The sequence below is a fragment of the Cyprinodon tularosa genome, unplaced genomic scaffold (genome assembly GCF_016077235.1).
Source record: "Cyprinodon tularosa strain WSP-4 unplaced genomic scaffold, ASM1607723v1 ctg103, whole genome shotgun sequence".
Classification (NCBI taxonomy): Eukaryota; Metazoa; Chordata; class Actinopteri; order Cyprinodontiformes; family Cyprinodontidae; genus Cyprinodon; species Cyprinodon tularosa.
The window spans coordinates 958,529-980,000 of NW_024037816.1; the positions used below are offsets into that span (position 1 = coordinate 958,529).

The 21,472-nt window shown below is 36.1% G+C and overlaps 1 protein-coding gene across 2 annotated transcripts in view; it reads right to left on the reverse strand.

Annotated features, from left to right (window-relative positions):
* The window catches only part of tln2a (talin 2a), a 102,986-nt gene that overhangs the window by 50,743 nt on the left and 30,771 nt on the right, over positions 1 to 21,472 (reverse strand). Inside the window, exons 3-5 of one of the 2 annotated variants that reach the window (XM_038280943.1) lie at positions 3,175 to 3,346; positions 1,872 to 1,969; positions 1,178 to 1,307 (exon numbers count right to left, since the gene is read on the reverse strand). In XM_038280943.1, coding sequence (XP_038136871.1) covers positions 1,178 to 1,307; positions 1,872 to 1,969; positions 3,175 to 3,310 — 364 coding nt within the window. In that variant the 5' untranslated portion in view covers positions 3,311 to 3,346. Of the gene's footprint in view, positions 1 to 1,177; positions 1,308 to 1,871; positions 1,970 to 3,174; positions 3,347 to 21,472 lie in introns of those variants that run through there. The other variant, XM_038280951.1, reaches the window with a different exon arrangement.

Sequence of the window (21,472 nt, forward strand, 5' to 3'; positions counted from 1 at the left end):
AAGCTAAACTGTGCTCTTTTAGGACATCTGGATGAATATATTAATGGGGGGGAAAAAAGGGTTTCTCATCTTAAACGCAAAATGTTTATATATCTTTTATAATTCTGGTACAATAGTTGCTTTGAGAGGGTTGCTATTTTAGTCAAAGGCATGTTTTAGAGTGTCTATACTCAAGCTATTAATTATTTCAATAATTGATTCCTCACAATCATCCAATTAATTGTTTCAGCCCCAACTAAAACCATCCCATAATATCTTGTATTTAGCTCCATTCCTCTACCCATTAATATTTCCCCCATTATGAAAAGTGCATGATGCCTCCAGTAGATTTAATCATGGGGATTGTAAGTTTAGAATGGCATGTAGTTTTCTGATTATGTGTGGAAGTAGAATGGCTGTAATTTGGTCTCATTTGGTCAGAGCTCCTTCATGTTTGCTCTCCCCTCTGCATGGCCTATGGCAAACTTTAAATAGGCCTTCTGCTGGCTTTAGTTCAACAATGCCTTTCTGCTCAATCCTCTATTAGGGCCAGATTGTGGCGTGCATGCCTAATAGCTATTCCTGTCTGTTGATATCTGCAGCTCCTCCAGAGCTACGGTGAAGGCTTGAAGTGCTGCCATTGACATACATGGCCAAGTCTTAGAGGGTGTGACGTTGTGTCATACCGTTTTATGACCAGGCTCCTTTTTAATTTTTTTTTTCTCAACTTTACCACTCAACAGTCAAGTTGTTTATTGGTCTTTGCAATGCCGTTTATTCATAAATGTTCTTTATGAAAACCTCTGAAGCCTCAATAGAACAGCTCAACTCACCCTGATGTTTAAACTACACTTTTTTTTTTGGTTCTTGCTATACTTTTTGTGTTTTCTTTCTTTATTTTTTGTTAATTTTTTTAAGAAATAGGAGCACCATAAATAATTAAAATGCTATCTATGCATGTGTTGATCTATCAAATAAAAACACATTGAACCTGTGGCTGTGACAAGACCACTCTAGTATGAGTACAGCATGACTCCTTCTGCAATGCTATGAATCAGCAAATAAGCTGTACAAACAACAATACAAGAGTTAAGATCAAATGTTGCTTTTAGCTAACTCCATGCAGTTCAATTCCAGCATTTAACGTTATATCCTGGAAGAAAGGAGAGGGAAAACAACTTGACTGATTACGAGGTACCTATTCTGCTGCAGATAGTCACAAGCAGCTCGCCAACAGTTTTTGAGTCATCCACCATGATTGTTTTAACGGCTCCGTCCAACATTTTGATTTTTTGGGGCCTCTGCTTCTTCTTGTATTCAAGAATATCCTGTTCAAACACAAGTGGGGAAAAACATAGAAAAATATTAATAAAAAGTAGAGGAGATCAATTGTAAAGTTACATATGAGAAGCACTACAAAAAAAATAAAGTCAGAGAAAGTTGCTGGGGAGGAAATGATCATTTGCAACCAGGTTGCAAGAAGAGAAGGAAGAACAGAAGCCTGAAAAGCTTATTAAACGGGAGGCTATCGCGGCCAACTGCTCCCATTCCAGTCACCACAATGGGGTGAGATTTGGTTCACAATAAATGGTCACAGTCATGCCTCCTACCTGGGCTGCCTTTGGTGAATCTGAAGAGGGGAACCAATTTAGTAGCTACAGCGAGGAATGCAACAGACAGACTGCTGATGAGTTTGTCCAGGTTATTCACACATCCATCCCTGGTGTTTGACTCACTCACACCTCTCAACTGACAGTGTGCGTGTGTTTGCAGTTCCATAATATTCATTTAGGAGTTCTCTTAAGCTTTTCTCTATATTCAAAGCAAATATTCACATGATGATTGCAATGTTGTTTGATGTGGTTGCAGGTTAAACAGACTGATATATTTACCCCATTACGGAGCATGTAATAGTCCAGTGTCCTTCCAGACTCCAACCAGATCCCTTTCCTGGGGTCTTCATCAGAAAGAAAGAGGCCGTAATCCGAGGCTGGAGCAGTGAGGACAAACACCACAAGATTAAATGATGCTTATTAAAAATAAAGAACAGACTCAGAAAACAGTAAGAGACAATAGAGAAGAGTCTAAAGCTCAACATTAAACATTTAAATATAATCAGATGTGGGACCGTTTCCCAGGAATTTCTATGTTAAAGGTTTCTAGGAACAGAGATCGCTAGTCAAAAACAAAGCAAAGTTGGGAATGATGACTTTAGTGTAGCCATGTGGTACGAATAAGTTTGACTTGAAACTGAAAAAAATAGAATGATTGATGAGGCTCCAACATGTTTCTACTGGAAGCTGTGAAAAGTGTTCAGATTTTATGGCTGAACTAACAAGGCTCAGATTTTTTGATCATAAATGCAAAGAATATGCATTAGATCAATGAAAATGCAGGATAATAAATACGTCTGTCATGCATAAATTATAACAATATTCTTAAGAGTTTAATAGGACCTAGCTTCCAAAATGCTTTATGTCCCTTTAACTCCCAACTTATCTCACAATATAACAACAAATTTCATGGTCTTTGCTGCATAACTAGAAAATGGAGAGAATGTGATACCACTTTGACTGAAATCTTTACCAAAGAAACACTTAAAAAGTACAATCGGCCCCTTATATTTTCAAACCCCTAAATAAAATCCAATGCTACCACATACTCAGAGAAAAATGGAAAAAGGTAACAGCTGCAAGCAAGGAAAGACATGGAGGTCCACCTCAATGAGCTGAGAAGGGGAGGAGAGCAATAACCAGAAGCGGCCATGATGCCAGCTTAGCTGAATCTGAGCCACATCAACCGTTTCAGAGATTCTCGAGGTCCAAACGTACTGGGTTTGAGCAATTTTAAGTCTGTAAATTAGAGTTTCTACAAAACTGGTAGAGACATAACCCTGTAAGATGTACAGCTGATATTGGAGACGACTTTTATTTGTAAAGACAAAATATAGGTTTCTTCTGAAAGTTATGCAGCCGTTTTTGTTTTGGTACCAAATACGGAAACAGCCAAAAAAAAACACACAAACAACAGAGGAGGAATCTGTCAAAATATAACAAAATCAAGGAGGATTTAAAGGATACAACTACTTTATACAAGGAACTGTATGTATGTGCATTTTTTATTTTTTGCTTCTAAAACTGTTGTATGTTATTTCTTATCCAATGTTGCAGATTTCAGTATCACTGAAAAGCTCACCTTGTCCAGCTTGAGCCTCTGGGACCCTCTCTCTGATGATCCTGCAGGCATCATAGACTGCTGTGGAGGGCTCGAACTGCATCGTTTTCACAACATTGCCTTGCCGCACGCAGATTTTGAGTGACAGCACCACCATCTTGGCCGGCGGTGTGGGCAGGGACTGCAGCTAAGCCTGGACGATAAGAAGGAAGATAATACAGGTGAGGAGATGATTATTACAAAAGTAGCTTACCAACTGAGTGCATAGTACATCGTTCTATGTAAGGTGACTGAAAGTTTAAACAATTAGAAATGCCTTTTGTTTCTTTTTTAGGACATTATGCTTCAACAGTACAAAAGCACTAAGAATTTGTCATGAACAATTAAACTTTATGAGAGTAGAAAAGTGCTAGAGGCCATTGTTATGCTTCATAAGATAAAAAGAGGCGACAACAAATTTATCACTTTCTGGAGACGGCCCATCTGGTCTCCAACTGGGAAAGAAAACAGACTCAGTTTTCTGACCTGGTAAAGCAGCAAGTAGTTGGGAAAATAAAGGCCTTTCTCGTCAGTCATTTTTCTTAACAGATTTGTAAAATAAAAAGTTTAAATCTGTAAATAATAATAATTGAATTATTTGTTAAGTTCAAAGCTGCTGAGATTAATATCTAGCAACAAAAGAAGGCTGTGTCGTCTCTAACAGAACAGATCCTGTGTGACACCAATGGGAACAGAGAGCTACTGTGAGACAGGGAGGTCAGAGGTCAGGTCAGGTCACTGCTGACGTTCATATTCAGCCTCTCTTCTGCCCCGTCTGCTCATGACCCTGACCCAGACACTCAGAATCTGGTTCCTATGCGAGATGTGTTCACACACAGGAGGGAAGGGGTTTGACCAGCGTGTTCACACTCTTTTACTACAACACTAGTAACTATATAATACCATTAGATTTCAAAGACATTTTGACTTCCCAACACGTAAACCTCATGTTTAAAGAAAGATGGGTTAGTAATTGGCAGTTTAAATCACTGAACTTTCTAGATGCAAGGTCTTTTCTAAAATTCAAAAAGGTTAAAAGGAAAGCATCGTCTCTGGCTTCTGAATGTATCTACCACAGGCAAACAGATGGAAATTGGAAATTCTCAGACCATTCCTCTGAACTAAAACTACAAACGGCATCTTTAAAATGCCATCTCTAAAAATCCAGGATCATAGAATCTCTGACATGGTCTGCACTCCAAAAACAGACATGTTTCCAGTCATGGTCTTAGTGCATCATTTGCCGTTGATATCTTTAAACGGTAAAAATAAAAACTTTGAAATCTGCTTTTTAGACCTCTGTAAACCTCAACTCTCCAGGTTATCATGTTCAAATTAGATTTGCCTCTTGGTGTGCAAATGTTTACAAGTCACCTCAATACAGGAGTCAGTTATTGAGTCGACATTTTAATAGATCTAAAAAAAGCTATTTAGTGAGACTTTGCATCATTCTTCCGCTGATTAAATATCAACCTGAAACTAAACTCTTTACCTGGTAAAAGTGAAACACCGGCTTATAAAAGCAGTTTGACTTATGATTATCTATTTCTACACATAAAATCCAAGGGAAATATCCCTTTTTATAAAAGGCTGGAGACCAGATAGTTCATGCAATTAACTTCCCTCTGCAAACAAGCTGCACATAATCTATATTTTATTCTCCCTTTCTTTTACAACAGTAGCTGCAGCCTACAAAGGGTACACAGCTGGGGAATATACAAACCAGACCAGATAATAATGAAACTGTTCATAGCTTATAGTCGCCTCCTCATTAAGCTCGGATGTGAAAAACCCTAATCTGTTGCCACCTGTTAGGCTACAAGTTATTTTAGACTAGTTCTTTTTGTTTAAATGACTATATCATTGACACCCTACCTCAATGAAAACTGTTAACTGAGGAGATTATATGATTATCTGTGTGAGGAAACATGAAAACAAAGCAGACCACCCAATGCAAAGTGTGTGTAAGTAATGTCCCACTGGATCCACCCCTGAAACTCTGATGTATAAAAGCTAAATTATTGATAAGCCCTCATTAGAACGAGGTAATGACTAGATTAGCATGGCTCATGGTGATGCTACCACTTTACCCAAACAGAACCTTGAGTTCAAAAAGCATTATTGGGTCAAATGGATATCATATTAGCCAGGCTTTCCTTTGGTAATGCATTAAGAAGTTGGCCACCATCACAAAGGTTCCCCCACCAGTTTGACATCTAATGCTCAACTTTTTAGGATAACATGACTATAGGAACATGTGTTTGAATCCGGCTAGAGATAAGAACATAGAAAGTTAATTAATCTGTTCATGGTTGTAGAAATTACAAATTGCATACTGCCTCTAGGGAAATGTTGCTAGAAGAGTTTCAAAGCATATAAATAATTCATGTTAATTTAAATCAAAGCAGGTTATAAAACAAAAAGCTGGTGTTCACTGACAGAAACAAACATCTATGAAATCTGGGGAAGCACCAACATCTATGGGAATCAAATGGAATAAGTGTAAATATCAGGATATCTGAAGCAAATTCAGGAGTAAATGTAATGAAAATTTTATATGGAATTAAAAAACAGCCAATAAATAAATTATATTCCTTCAAAGTTAATCCTCTTAAGCTTTAGGTGCAATATAGAAATTGGTTATTTCACACACCATGGCTTATTTATTCTTTCCTTAAATCCATCTGAGCCTCCAAGATGTGATGCCTCAGAAAATCATGCTTTATTTCCCTGCACACAAACATGTTTACGAGTTGTTTGTATCGCAGTCAAACATGGTCGATAAGATGTATTCTTTCTTGATGATTTTCACCCATAGAAGAGAGGATAACTGGCAGAGTGTGGCTTCAACAAAATCCTACAAAAACATAAAAATATTAAAACATTCCCTCTGTATCCATCCCTGGACAGAACAACTCCAAAACACATTTTACTTTAAATGAATATCTGTTGAAAAAACAGCAAAAACAATAAGTGAACAAGAAAACATGATTTAGCAATCAGCCAGATTGTTGTGAGGACCTTTCACAAGCATAGAGGCCCTAAAGAAGAAGTCAGGGGCCATCAAAGCAATTAAGTTTGGCCAAGCAGAAACCCGATATAAATGCTGCTGCCCATCACCGTCAATGCTTGTTATAAATATGGCACTGAGGACCCTCTCCTCCATTTGCACACCATTAGTTCTGCAGGAAAAACTTAAAACATCAACAAAAGTTGTATGTTTTGTGTAAAAAGTCCAACTGGAAAAAGATGTACAACACTCAGTCCAAAGCTACCAAACCTGGAAGCAATCAGAAATTACCAAAAAACACACAAACTGATTTAAACTCAACTACACACAGTACACTCCCACACTGTCATACATAAAGAGGGCTTCCTTCTCTCTTCTACAGGTGCTGGTCATAAAATTAGAATATCATGAAAAAGTAGATTGATTTCAGTAATTCCATTTAAAAAGTGAAACTTGTATATTATATTCATACATTACATACAAACTCATATATTTCAGATGTTTATTTTGTTTAATTTTGATGATTACAAATGACAACAAATGAAAATCTCAAATTCATCATATCAGAAAATTAGAATATTGTGAAAAGGTTCAAAATTGATGGCCCCTGGTGCCACACTCTAATCAGCTAATTAACTCAAACCACCTGCAAAAGCCTTTAAATGGTTTTTCAGTCTAGTTCTATAGGCTACACAATCATGGGGAAGACTGCTGACTTGACAGTTGTCCAAAAGACGACCATCGACACCTTGCACAAGGAGGGCAAGACACAAAAGGTCATCGCTAAAGAGGCTGGCTGTTCACAGAGCTCAGTGTCCAAGCACATTAATAGAGAGGCGAAGGGAAGGAAAAGATGTGGTCGAAAAAAGTGTACAAGCAAGAGAGATAACCGCACCCTGGAGAGGATTGTGAAACAAAACCCATTCAAAAATGTGGGGGAGATTCACAAAGAGTGGACTGCAGCTGGAGTGAGTGCTTCAAGAACCACCACACACAGACGTATGAAAGACATGGGTTTCTGCTGTCGCATTCCTTGTGTCAAGCCACTCTTGAACCACAGACAGCGTCAGAAGCGTCTTGCCTGGGCTAAAGAGAAACAGGACTGGACTGCTGGTGAGTGGTCCAAAGTCATGTTCTCTGATGAAAGTAAATTTTGCATTTCTTTTGGAAATCAAGGTCCCAGAGTCTGGAGGAAAAGAAGAGAGGCACTTCATCCACGTTGCTTGAAGTCCAGTGTAAAGTTTCCACAGTCAGTGATGGTTTGGGGTGCCATGTCATCTGCTGGTGTTGGTCCATTGTGTTTTCTGAGGTCCAGGGTCAACGCAGCCACATACCAGGAAGTTTTAGAGCACTTCATGCTTCCTGCAGCTGACCAACTTTTTGGAGATGCAGATTTCATTTTCCAACAGGACTTGGCACCTGCACACAGTGCCAAAGCTACCAGTACCTGGTTGAAGGACCATGGTATCCCTGTTCTTAATTGGCCAGCAAACTCTCCTGACCTTAACCCCATAGAAAATCTATGGGGTATTGTGAAGAAGAAGATGCAATACACCAGACCCAACAATTCAGAAGAGCTAAAAGCCACTATTAGAGCAACGTGGGCTATCATAACACCTGAGCAGTGCCACAGACTGATCGACTCCATGCCACGCCGCATTGCTGCAGTAATACAGGCCAAAGGAGGCCCAACTAAATACTGAGTGCTGTACATGCTCATACTTTTCATGTTCATACTTTTCAGTTGGCCAACATTTCTATAAATCCTTTGTTTTTATTGGTCTTCAGTAATATTCTAATTTTCTGATATGATGAATTTGAGATTTTCATTTGTTGTCATTTGTAATCATCAAAATTAAACAAAATAAACATCTGAAATATATGAGTTTGTATGTAATGTATGAATATAATATACAAGTTTCACTTTTTAAATGGAATTACTGAAATCAATCTACTTTTTCATGATATTCTAATTTTATGACCAGCACCTGTAGTTTTCAATCCAACTCCAACTACACCTACTCTTCTCTTATCTGCATTAGGCTCAAACAGCAAACAGAAACATGCTCTACTGACAAACATTTTTCCCTCTGTGCTAAAACTGGGCTTCCCAGAGTGCAAAGGAGTGCTGTTATATGTATTTAAGCAGTAAATAAATAAAGCCAAATTTGACAGCTCTGCCAGTACCAGAGAAAGGATTATTTCTGTTCAAAATAATACCTCCTGTGAACAGTAACTCTTTTACACGAGACCAACAAGCTGACTCAGCAGCCTAAATCAACTATTAGAATATACAGGGTTACAAAATATCTAAATGAGGGAGAAAAAGGCAAATGAAGCAGTCTGGCAACGCTGGGCTCCACTTTAAGCTTTACAGCATGCTTTCAGGAGCCAGGTTTGCTAATTCAAATACTTCACTACTAAAACAAAGGAATCATTACTATATCACTAAGTTAACCACATAAAACCTAGAGTGAGATACACATATTTCCTGTTAAAGCACATTAATAGCAGTAGAAACGCATACAATATGTAAGGGATAAATTGCCCAAGAGGTGTCCATTTTTAGAAATGATGGATTGAGGGTTAGCATTTAAAACAGAGCTTGAATATCATGTATTTGCAATATATTCACTATATTAAAAAGCTATTTAATATTTGCAGTAGCATTAACCTTTTGTTCAAGTTACATTTAAAGAGAGCAAGAGACAGAATTTATACTTCCAGGCCTTTAGATGGCAGTAACATGCTTTAAGAGGGCCTGTCAACACATAGATGGAAAACAGAGTTGCAGGTAGAGTAGCATTTTGATGCATGCATGTTGAAGTAAGCACTTTTCCACGCACCACTAATGTCCCGCAACAATGGACTCTGGAAAAGAGAGCATTCCGAGCCATGAAAAGAATGAAACCCAAGATGGAGCCAAACATGGACATAATTTTGACGGGGACAGGGGGGGGACATGTCAAACGTCTGTTTTGGTCCCCTGCACATTTTACCGTCCAAAAACAATGTTACATTACAGTACATAGACAATCATTGAGCACTAGGACCATGCGGAAAAAACTGCTCAAACTGAAGCCTGCTTCCCTGAGTTTAGTCCACCCACAAGCTCCTGATTGGCCCACCGTCTGTTCTTGTGTGATTGGCCGTCACCGCCATACACATTATATACATAGACACCTCATTGGATGCTGGCCGGCGTGCCTAGAGGGCGGCCATCTTGGATCGGGCCACAGTTCAGACAGCTGCTGTCGCAATAAATAGGAGGCAGTTTAGATCTCATTTTAATCACACGAAAGACCAGTCAGAGATATTACAATAATCTCTTACATGTCACAACCCCTTAAAAAAACAAAATAAATTCTAAATTTACCTTAACGTTAGAGTACACATATTTATTCCGAACAAAAACTATTGAAATTGAACTAAAACTGGATGAGATATATGAAAAGTTATGTATTTTGCAATTAAATATTATTAATAGATTTATTTATATTTATATATTATAGGATTATGTTTTACAAATATTATATATTTATATTGTATATTATTATTCAGTATTTTAAAGGATTGCTCTTTGATAATGAGTATTATGATCTATAGAGGAAAGTTTGTTGTCATGTGATTTACAAAAGAGATTAAAGTTATTATTTTTTATTATAAATTTTAGGTTAATTTTTATTCATTTTTTATCACTGTCGAGACTTTTTTGTCTAATCGTAGTGAATGGTAGATTTATGTTGTGTCTAACTAAAGCCTTTTTGTCCTTATATGTTTGTCCCAACTTCTTCCAAAACTCTTTTTCAAACTGTTTTTTTAAACCTTATTTATGCAAATGTGAGCATTTGTTCTTTAATCAGTTAATGTGTGTCATATATAATACACATTACAACAATATATGCTGACAGGGGTGTTTGCTTAGTTAAATTGAATATCAGTTGACCTTATTTGCTTTACAATGGAATGAAACCTGAAACCAAAAGTGTTCCTAAATAAAATGCAGTCTATGTTCCTAAGAAAAAAAAGTTGGGTCAGCTGGTTTTTACGGCTCCTACACAATAAGTGAGATGATACTCCTGCCAAGAAACACTGTGGTAGAAAAGAAAGGTAATACTGTATAAAGTATATTATTCACCAGAGTTCCCCAGAGCTACAGAAAAGAAGCCTGGATGACTCTTTCTGCACAAGTAGGTTATTTCTACATCTGCACCAACATTCCACTATGTAAAACAAAACATCCAGTTTAATTAAAGACTTAAAGAGAAGAAAACTAATTTCTAATCAATTTGTTGTATATATTTATCTTAAATTGTGCTGTGAACTGTTGGATAATAAAAAAAAATCATCAATAACTCAAAAATATTTAAGTTGAGTCCGCAGAAGAGTTGAGTTTGAAAGTGGTGAACACTTGTGCCGATCAATGTGACCTCATTGGTTGACTTTCTGCCAATGCGTGTGACCTCACCACAGCATGAGTGTGATTACTGTTATAACTGATCCCAAGCATTAAAGGATCCCAATGTAATACAGATAACACAATTTGGAGTTTCATTTTGACAACTGCTTGGGGCTTCACATTTAAGCCAACATCATTATTGTCAGATATTGTGCTGGTTTTAGAAGTTATAACTTTAGGAAAAAAAGTTCATACAACAGAGTCTTATATCTTGAAAACATCTTGAAAATATATCTTGAAAACAAAACATAAAACTAATAGTTATATTTACTTAACATTTTGATTGAGGCAATCTGTTTAATATTTTTTAAGATAAGGTCAATCTATTATATGTTAGATTAATAAAGGACTTATTCTATACACCAAATACAAAAGTCTGACCTAAAATAAAGAAGGATCTAACCAAGTTTATATTGTGTACACATGAACAGCCCTTAATTGCTTTATTAGAAACTGCTGTTTTATAATTGGAGTCTTTGGTTTTTGAAGTAACAAGGTTAGCCTATTTTCAGGAAGCCAATAGCAACCTGTAGGTTTTAAAAACATACAAAATCAATTACAGGATACAGCCTCCACTCATCTGGAGATAATCTCAGAATGAAATGAAATGAAATGCCTGGAGTTAGAAGAGATGTTTAAGTTGAAAATAGTCCTTAAGAATGTGTATTTTATCACTTTATTACGGTACTTCTAATGGTATCTAACCAATATTATATACAAAACCCATTAACATCTGATAGTTACATCAGATATTACCCTGACATAAATCAAAGAGGAAAACAAATATTCACTTGATTGCTTAAAAGTTGGAGCATAATTCCTCTAAAAAAAATCCTTGAACCTATTTTTGCTCAGATGTCGCCAACTTGGTCAATCTTTCACATTTGCTTTGCAACAAGTGAGAGGAAAGCAACATCACAATAAATGAGCTACTGGGCCATTTGATACGGAGTAATTAGAGCGGAAATCACATGATCTTAAATTGCATCAAGCACAGAGTCCTTCGTTCGATTTGCTGCCAGAGAGACATTTACTGCATGTCCATCCCTGCAATCTTTCCCATATTTCCTGTCTGCACTGACTGCTCCCATCTGATCAATGGCAATAAATATGCCAGAAAAAAGATGAGCTTATAAAATGATGCAATTGAGCAGATTGCATTACCTTAGAGTACATAAACTATCACTAGTGTAACCAAACAGACAAGAACTTAATATGCTCTAAAACCTAATAGAGTTCAACTAGAACATACTTATTCTAGATGCAATTTTCATATGTAGAATGTACTAATGTAAATATATACCTTTACTGTCCATGTGATGATTATAACAATAATTTCGGCACTGTTCTCCATTTGAAACAGTGTCTCTTTAGTTCAGTGATGAAGAGTCTGTGGGCTGCAGAGCATATGGTGGCAGGTTGTGTTCAAAGGAAGGATTTTCACCAACCCTTTTGCAGCCTTGGGCTTCTGGCTGGAAATCTGTGTGATACTATCTTGCTCTATTGTGCAGGAGATTTCAGCTGTGAATGGGAGGACTGTTTCCCTGCATCGTTGGCTCCGTCAGAATGTCATTAATGCTTATGTGTTGAACTCCAGTTCAAAGTATCCATCCTGTTTGAACGCTTTGAATGAGGCTTGCTGAAGGCGTGCCCTCCTGAATTCAGAGGACCTGATCCAGTAAATCATCAGTTCCCAACTCTCTGAATGAGCATTTTTATAATTCCTAGAAAGGAAAAGGTGCCGAATTTGAACTTCTTATTACATGGATATGGACTTTTTTGTTTGTTTTGTTTGTTTTTCAGAGGTTAAGGAAATGTTTGAACCAGTTATGGTGGCAAAAAACTCATTCTTCATTAGATGTCACTGCTTTCTCATGCCCAAAGTCCAGGATGTTGCTTATGTAAAATAAATATTCAAAATATCCCCAACAGCAGGAAGCCCTGAATAGTTTTCCAAGATTTTATATTGTTGCTTCTCTAAAGAATAATCAGAATTTGCTTTAAAGATGGAAAATGACGACAGACTTTTGATCAGTATGACTGTAAACATTCCTTTTTTTTATGGAATAATACATTTTGCATGCGTGTATTGTGCTTTTGTGTTAGCATCTATGTATATGGGTAGGGTTTTGTGTTTGCAACACCTTTCCACTTAGCTTATTTATTTTATTTATTCGTTTGTCAGGAACAGTACACATTAATCTAATGAACATCTCAACATGCCAATGAACATCTCAACATGCCAACAACAATTACAAAACAAACATAGAAGAAAAATGGAGGCTACACACTTACAAGGGCACGTCTTTTAGTTCAAACAGAGAGATTAGTATAAATATGTACAGATATTTACAAGGTAACACCTGATCCTGAAATTTGGCCGAGTTGTGCACCAGGAGATCGGAAAGGTCTAATGAGCACATTGCTGATTTGATTTTAACCAGTTCTTCCTGTTCTGACATTGTTAAAAGTGGATGATCATCTGTTAGTGAGAGGGTTGCTGTTGCAGATGTTACAGCCCCTTACTGAAAGAACAATCTGGCCAAAGGTGGTCTGTCTCAAGGGTACTTCACAGTCTCCTCTAGCCGTAGACTGAGTGGCTTTGTCTGTATAGGATTTCCCTTAAAGGCGGTGGTGCAACTCCATTGGATACTTTATAAACCATGCAAACAAATTTAAGGAATTTAAAATTCTCAAAGTTGTGGAGAATTAAGTCTCAAGAATGTAACAGTGGTGGTACGAAGGTATGCAGGTTCTAGCTTATCTCTATTTTCCGAGGTTGGAGGGTTTTCCCTTTTCAGTGCTTTTCCTTTGCATGCAATTTTTCAGTTTGTCTTATTTTTGAGTTTTCTAGCCAATTCATTTTTTTTTTGTCTGTATGACTTTTTGTAAAATAATGTGAAATCCTGTATTTACATGGTGTATGCACCCCTGAGCTACAGTAATGACAACTGATGACATATCTGCTTCTTAAAGGGGATGGGAACTCATGTTGATAGACTGCTTAGATGGATATGCTATAAAGAGCTGTGGGCTTGGTGGCTTTTTAAATTTCAAATATCATGTCTATCAAATTTAAAATAAAAATTCAGTATAAACATATTGAACAGATAACGCTTTTACGAAGGGAAGACCTACTGATGACCACATATATATTGTAATAAATCCATTTACTATAATAGATCACATTTTCTGAGACATTGCAGAGTCTGGAAGGGAGAGAGAAATACTTAAGACTTTTGTGATATGGACTGAATTGTTTTAACAATTGTGGATGATTTAGTCCAAACAGCATTTTCTGATCCTGTAGAAATTACATCAAAGTTTGAAGGCTGTTCACTGATTTGATTAAAGTATTAGTGTAAAGCTGGATATATGTTGTCAGGGCAAACACAGACAATTGAGTTTCATTTATGGGAAACGTTTAGCTAAAGAGGCAAACAAAAGGCTCAAGAGATAAAAAGTGAAATGAGACCGAGTATTTGAACATGCAGCTGTTGTTGAGTAGTTTAATGAAGCAAAGCAAAGCCCAAATGGAAAAGCCAGGCCCTATTACAGCGACATGGCCTTACATGCAACAATAGAACCGCACAAAGATCGAAATAGGGTTACACCTAAAGAGAACCAGAGCATGTTGCAAGCCTCAATTCAAAAATGGCCAACTGGGCATGTAATTTATGATTCTGGTTATTGATATTTAACGGAGACCGTTGAAGGTTGAATGTATCAGCATTTTAAAAAATGGGTCCAAAATTTAGAATCTTCTCCAAACCAGAGAACATAGTAGGTGATGCATAATATCACCTACTGTAGCCACAACCTAGTCCTAATATGACAGCATTTATTTTGATTTTAAAGAATGAAAGAAAGAAACAAAAGCTAATGGAGATTCTGTGATGAAATTTCCAAAAGTCAATTTTATAATTGTGATTCAAGATTTAAAATAATGACACAAAGAGGAAAATGTCAAACTGGAACTCTCCGCCTCTAAAATCTTTCAACCATAGAAGAAAAAAAAAAAAAAACTTGAAATAATTTAGAGCGGATAGATAAGGTCATTCTGGAAGCATGCTTTGTTTTATGATACATTTATTAAGCCTTTGAAACTGAGCACATTGTCACAGAGGGATTAAACAGAGATTTTACAAAAATCTCAACATAATGTTTTAGATATTACTAAAGCAGGTTTACAGTTCTTAAAACCGCCACCAATGTGTGTGCAGTTAGAGGACACCACATTGACATTTGGTGTAAAGGTTTTTTTTTCTGTGTGACCTTGTTAAAAACAATATATATATATATATATATATATATATATATATATATATATATATATATATATATATATATATATATATATATATATATATATATATATATATATATATATATATACACACACACACACACACACACACACACACACACACACACACACACACATTTCAATTTTCCTACTCATGAAAGTATCCAACTGTTCCAGTCCTACTGTTTTGATACTTTTAATGTGAGAAATTAATGTACTTTAATGCATAAGATGCATACATGGGGGCGATCTTGATTTTTTTCCCCTATTTTTATTGGATTTAATACTACTATCTATATCTGTAACATTTCTACTCTTTTTATGTGATAACCTTGAGCAAAAAATATCAACCGGCAATCAATATCAGCCAAGAAAAGCATGACTGGAGAGTTTATCAAGTTATTTTTTTAAGCACATGAATGAGGATACCTCTGCTAAAAAAAAACAGAGTTTTCTATATAAGGGAAATATGTAAAAGATTTCATTAAAAGTCTAATTAGAACATTTTCATTAAGGTTATTGCTGAACAACAGCAACATTTGTACAGCTGACAGGTGGTTAGTCTCCTCTGTCACTCCTAAAAGCTCCTGGCCTTTTATAAGATAAAAAATACATTTCCTATAGGTTTTTCTCACGTCCACATACATCCTCCCACATAGTCAGAAGGCTTCAGGTTCTATGTAATATTCCATGATGAATCATGACCGTTAACGTGTACAGCTAGAACAAGCAAACATGTTTCTTTTAATAACCTTGGTTGCTGATAACCCCGATTGCATCTGTTGATTTAGCTGTCATCTTATTTATGCGGTGCAAACAACACATTTTATCCTCTGACTTCTCACTGGAAAAAAATGAAATGGATCTAAAGCACACAGTCTTAGTCACAGTAGACCAATACAGAACATATCAGGGTGAGGTCAACACTATTTGGCATGCTTCATCAGGTGGCAGAGCAGGAGGAGGCATTAGGGAATACGGGGAGGCCGAGAACGGAGCAAAAACCTCCCACTTAATACTCACAGTTTGCCTCAGAGAGGACAAAGGCTCAAGTAGGGGCCAACTTTTTTCTGTATTACCGTTTTATTCCTGTACATAAACAAAGTTCCCCCTTCACTTCGAGTTTTACTGAGCCCCTGAGTTTTAATGATAATTGAACGCCACGGTTAAATGGGATGGATTTGTAGCTTCTCAGGAAAATACCTGACATGGAACAAAGAAAAGCTTTTTGCAAATTAACATTGCTGGAGGACTGCATTGGCAGAACGAGTAGCAGCATATATTTTGTATGTGCAGTTGGTATATATTTATATTTGTCAGAGTGACAAAGAGAGCCTGGCAGGCAGGTGATGGACATCTTTTGTGCAAGGGTTGGGTTTCAAACAGTCATACAATCCTATTTCTTTGCAAAGCCTTTTGGCGAGATCCAGTTTATCATAATGTCCTACCATACAGAAAACATGCTTATCTATTAAAATATTATCCCGTTTTCTTTTCTTAATAAGAAAACTAGTGGCAAACCTGTAGAAGAAAAGACATAAGTAGAGTACCAAAAAACAGATGGTAAAAATGTCTTATATCAAAACAAATGTAGCCTTTGCATAAAGCACCGATCCTTTTTAACCTTATAACACAGCAGCTGATTGTGCCCACTTGGTTCATTTCACCTTGAAGGCTGGAGTTTTCAATAAAGTGCAAAATCAGCTTCTACCTGCTCTTTAGTTACTAAAAGGTGTCACACATAACTATGGTTGTAACCTGACTAATGTTGGACATTTTTTTCACAAGGACTGCCGAATAAGAAAACTGCAGCGAGACAAAGAATGTCTGCTGCCGTATTGAGAAACGATCTCATTTTATTCAGAGCATAGATGGGTCGTTTTCTATGTAAGGTAAATCAGGCCTGCACTGAAATTGGATGTGAGATTTGACATAAAAAAAAAAAAAAAAAACACTGGAAAAGTAAATAATGAAACATTTAAAATTCAAAATTGCTTCGAAAAAAAGTACAAACTTAGAGATGATTTTATTGTCGCTGCAAAGCTCCTTCAGCTAAGACGTTGCTACAAGCTGGCACTGCGTTTCCAGCAGTGGGTGGGGCTTAACTGGAGGTTCCTTGAAAAATGCTTCAACTAAAATGGAAGTCTCATCATGAGCTTTTATTTTGTTGAGGGGAATTTTGAATTTTCAATGTTTAGTTTTTCAATGTTTCTATTTTCAATGCCAGATTTCACATTTGATGTCGTTGCAAAGTAGTTTGCACATTGGTCTGTATACTAAGTGATGCCCAGGTTCCACTATCCTTTTGAGAGGTCTAGGAAGTTTTTGTATGTGCAAATTCAAGGAATCACTGAAAATAATATACAAACATGCAACTGCTGAATGGCAGCAGCCTGGAAAACAGAGAGGAAACAAAGCTGAATTTTTATGAAGGAATTTTCCCAATGCAGGATTAACATCATAACCTCAGTCAATTCTCATTGCTCCACACTGGTTATAAACTGCTGCCTCTGGCAGAGAGAGTGCTAAACCATGATGCAATCCGTGCAGCTACACTACCAGGAGAAGCACAGACACACACATATTAGAGTACTTGAGGACAAATACTTTCCGAGTGCAAACCTTTAACAAGCTCCAAACGCTTAGTAGTCACTCACACAAATCTCACTTCCTGGAATAAACAGCTATATGTTTAAACACAACCAATCAGGAACCGGGTCCTTGGTTTTCTTACATTTCAGAAAATATGTCAATGAAATTTGAGTACAAAAAGAGTAATTTCCAAAGAAAGCAGACCTGTACAAACCCACAAGGTAGCTTACATTTACCTTATATAGTAATCCTCCTTTACACTACTGCGTTTTTCTCAATAGCATATAAATACACAAAGCTGAAAATAAATAGAACGTATCTTGAAATTTTTCTCTATAGGTGTAAAAAAAAAAAAAAAATTTCTTTACATGGCATCAATTTTTTGTTTTGTTTTTTCAACCCAGTTATGAAACAGTGACGATCATTTTTTATTGGGAGTTAAATACAAGTGTAATTTGATTGTTTCCTCGGTATTTGGACAACATTATATGGTCATTAATTCAGGATTTGATTATCCTTAATTAACCCACAGTTTGCAATCAACGACACCTTCATTTAGCAAAGTATTTAATCATTTACTTCGTCAGCAGGATTCTGTTTGGACTTTCAACAATCTTCTGTGCATGCATTTTATACCCAGATAAAGGTCCAGTTATAAAGCACTAAGATCTAGATTAAAAAGATAAAAGCAGCGAGTGTTTTTCATTGGTTTTTGTAAATGGCTCAAATTTAAGGAGTTGGATATAAACTTAATCTCTGATGTAAACAAAAATATGTCACTCTTATAACCAAACTTCATAGCAAAAACTTCTTTGCTTTAAGTAAATTCTATATATTTATTCTGTCAATGGAATAAGATGGACATTCTCCAAACTCAAAACTTACTACTTATTCAATTACTTATTCAATTTTCACATTTGCGCAATAATACCATATAGAAAATAATGTCAATACTTGAAGACTTTCTAAAAATTATAGAAATTAAGCAACAAATATGATATATATACCGGTAGTTTTAATACTGTTGCTGAGATAATTAGATGTTCAGCTAAACAACTGTCCTTTGAAGACAATTATTTCAACTCAGAAAAATCAAACATACCTGACAGAAAAAGCACAGCAACAACAAATAAATAAATCCTGCACATATATTGTTTTAATAATAAATCTACAAATGTATATAATTCTTTCACTCCACCTTTTCAGAAGTTTGAAGCGGCTGACCCTGCAGAAATGAATGATGCATTTTCACATTATTTTAATCGGATTAGTACTCAGGCCAACCAAGTAGCCACAAATTTTAGCCCATTAAATGGCCAATTGATTGAGTCTGTTATAGAGAAAAAATAGGAGAGTAATGACAGGCAAAATACAATAGATATAAAAGTATAGTTACCCCCGCTTAATCTTTTTTTAGGGCAACATGCATAACATTGAGGTTTCGAGCACCTTAATATTACTATTTGGAGCAGTAAAAACAAATTGTTTTCACTCTAATGTATATCGTTATCCATATAGTACCGTTTAAAGGCATCAGTGTGACTTTGATTTCTTCTACCATAGTTTTACTCAGAGCCCTGAGGGCGGTGGAACTTACTCCTTTTCAACTGAACTCTGCATTGCAGAACCATGCAACAGCCATCCATCACAGAGATGTAGGAAGCATTGGATCAGACAGAAACCACCAAGCCACTGAGATCTTCAAGAAAAACCCAGATAGAAAGAGGTGATCTCTATTAGCTTGTATTCAGAATATCCTGCTCTTACACAGAACTGCATCCCATCTCAAAATGTATTAGGTTTGAATAAATTGAGTGATTCTCGTCAAATGTTGGAATAATCTTTTTTTTTTTTTCCCAAGCTCCAAAGAGGAGGAAGACAGTTAATGGACCAAGAGTATTCTTTGTAATGCACATTTAATTTTGTTTCCCATCTCAGCTTATGATCCCATTTAGTCTAAAAGCAAAACATTTTTTTTTCTACAAGCATTATTTGGTGCGAGGCTGAATTTGTAAAACAACAAAGTTATTATATTCTCTACATAGAGAAGTTGTTGTTTTTTTTTATGTCAATGTTCTACATGGTTTAAAAGTTTTGATTGATGATAATAAAAAACATGCATTAAATATGCCTGGATGCTTGTTCTATTGGGAAGAGACACCTGGGAGGACCCAAAACTTGATGGAGGGACTACATATCCAGTTCGGCCAAGGAACCCTTTGGGATCCAAAGAAAGAGCTGGACAACTTTGCTGGGGAAAGATAAATTAAAGAGAGAGATGAACAACAAAATCCTGAAAGTTTGTTTATTTTTATGGCTTCGATTTCCCTTATACTAAATGTTGTTATTCAATGATACAACATTATTTCTTTAATGTCTTTTTTCTATACTTGAATAGTTGGAGCATTTTTAAAGAGTAATGTGGAGACATTTTTTTCTAATTCTTACAAAAAAGCCCTTCTGATTTTCAAATCCATCAAATTAAATGGAAGGAAAAAAAAAAAGGAAAAAAAAGAAAATGGCTTCCATTATGTTGGCATTTGAGCCACATTTAGATTTGAGACACATTTTTTGGTGGAACTCTCGTGCCACAAAGACAGCACAATAAATAAATAAATAAATAAATAAATAAATACATAAAATAAAAAAGACTGGAGTAATTTGTGCTATTCACAGAAACCAGAGATATCTTTTGTTCAGCTGGTAGTGGAGTCGTTGTAAAAAGAATTGGATTCAATAAAATGGTTTCACATGAACAGTATTTATTTTTTGGACTAAAACGCATTTTAGTCCAAGAGGCAATAAGAAAAACAAGCTACAATTTAAGCATTGGTTGAAATTATTATCTGAAATATATATATTACTAAACACTGCAAGTGAAAAAAATGGGAGGCTTCCTGTTTCATGTGTTAATGAAATATTTAAGATAGATGATATGATAAAAAGTGTGCCGATTTGTTCTGGTATTTAGTTTTTTTGTTTTAAATTTATACATAAATCAATAAACTATTCAGAAATAAAACAATTAAAATCCTAAACTACCTGATGTTTTAACATTTTTTACTGCATCTAAATATCACAAAATAGTTAAGTCCTATTGCAAGCATGTACAAAATGTTGGTGGTCTTCTTTCAACCATCTGTGCCCTAAAACATGTGGGGGAGGGGCACCACTGCCATACTTTATGCTTCAGAGAGAAAATTCCAGTCATTCCAGCACTTTCTATGGCATCTCCTTAAGACACCTTAAATTATATAAAAGAAAACCTTTGCACACCTTGATGCTGCTTACTGGCCCATGACAAAGAGGTAGATTCTTAGTTTGAACTTCATAAATATTTGCTGAACAAAAGCTCAAGCCTGTTCAATACTTACAAACCTCAAAGAATTTTGGAAAATAGAAGTTGATCCAAAATCCCGAAAAATATAAAGACTGGGCAATCGAACTTCCTTTGTTTAGTTGTAAAAAGAAAAATGATTACTATAAAGGAGAAAATATGTCCAAAAACAGACTGGAGACCAGATATAGAGTCAGAGAGTTTTATTCTAGTTTATTTCATATAAAAGTCATGGTAAAACAACAGCCCCAAACAGGCTGAACACCAGCTTGGTTCCCAACCTTCCAGAAAATACAGCTAATCTGCCCTGAACAAAAACAGGTGGTGGATGTTTCAGTGATCCCCCATCGGCAGGCATGACAAAGCTTACCAGTAAGAGCCTTAAAAAAAAAAACTGCAGTGAAATCATGGAAGAGTTGTAACATTTGGCCAGGAGCCAGACTTCTTCTCAGAAGAATGACAGAGATCAGCTAATGACGAGGAGCCTGGTGGTCCACCAATAGTACAGGAAGTTCAGTCTGTCATAGCCTCCCCCAGGAACCATGATGCATTTGTACCATATTAGACATCTACCTA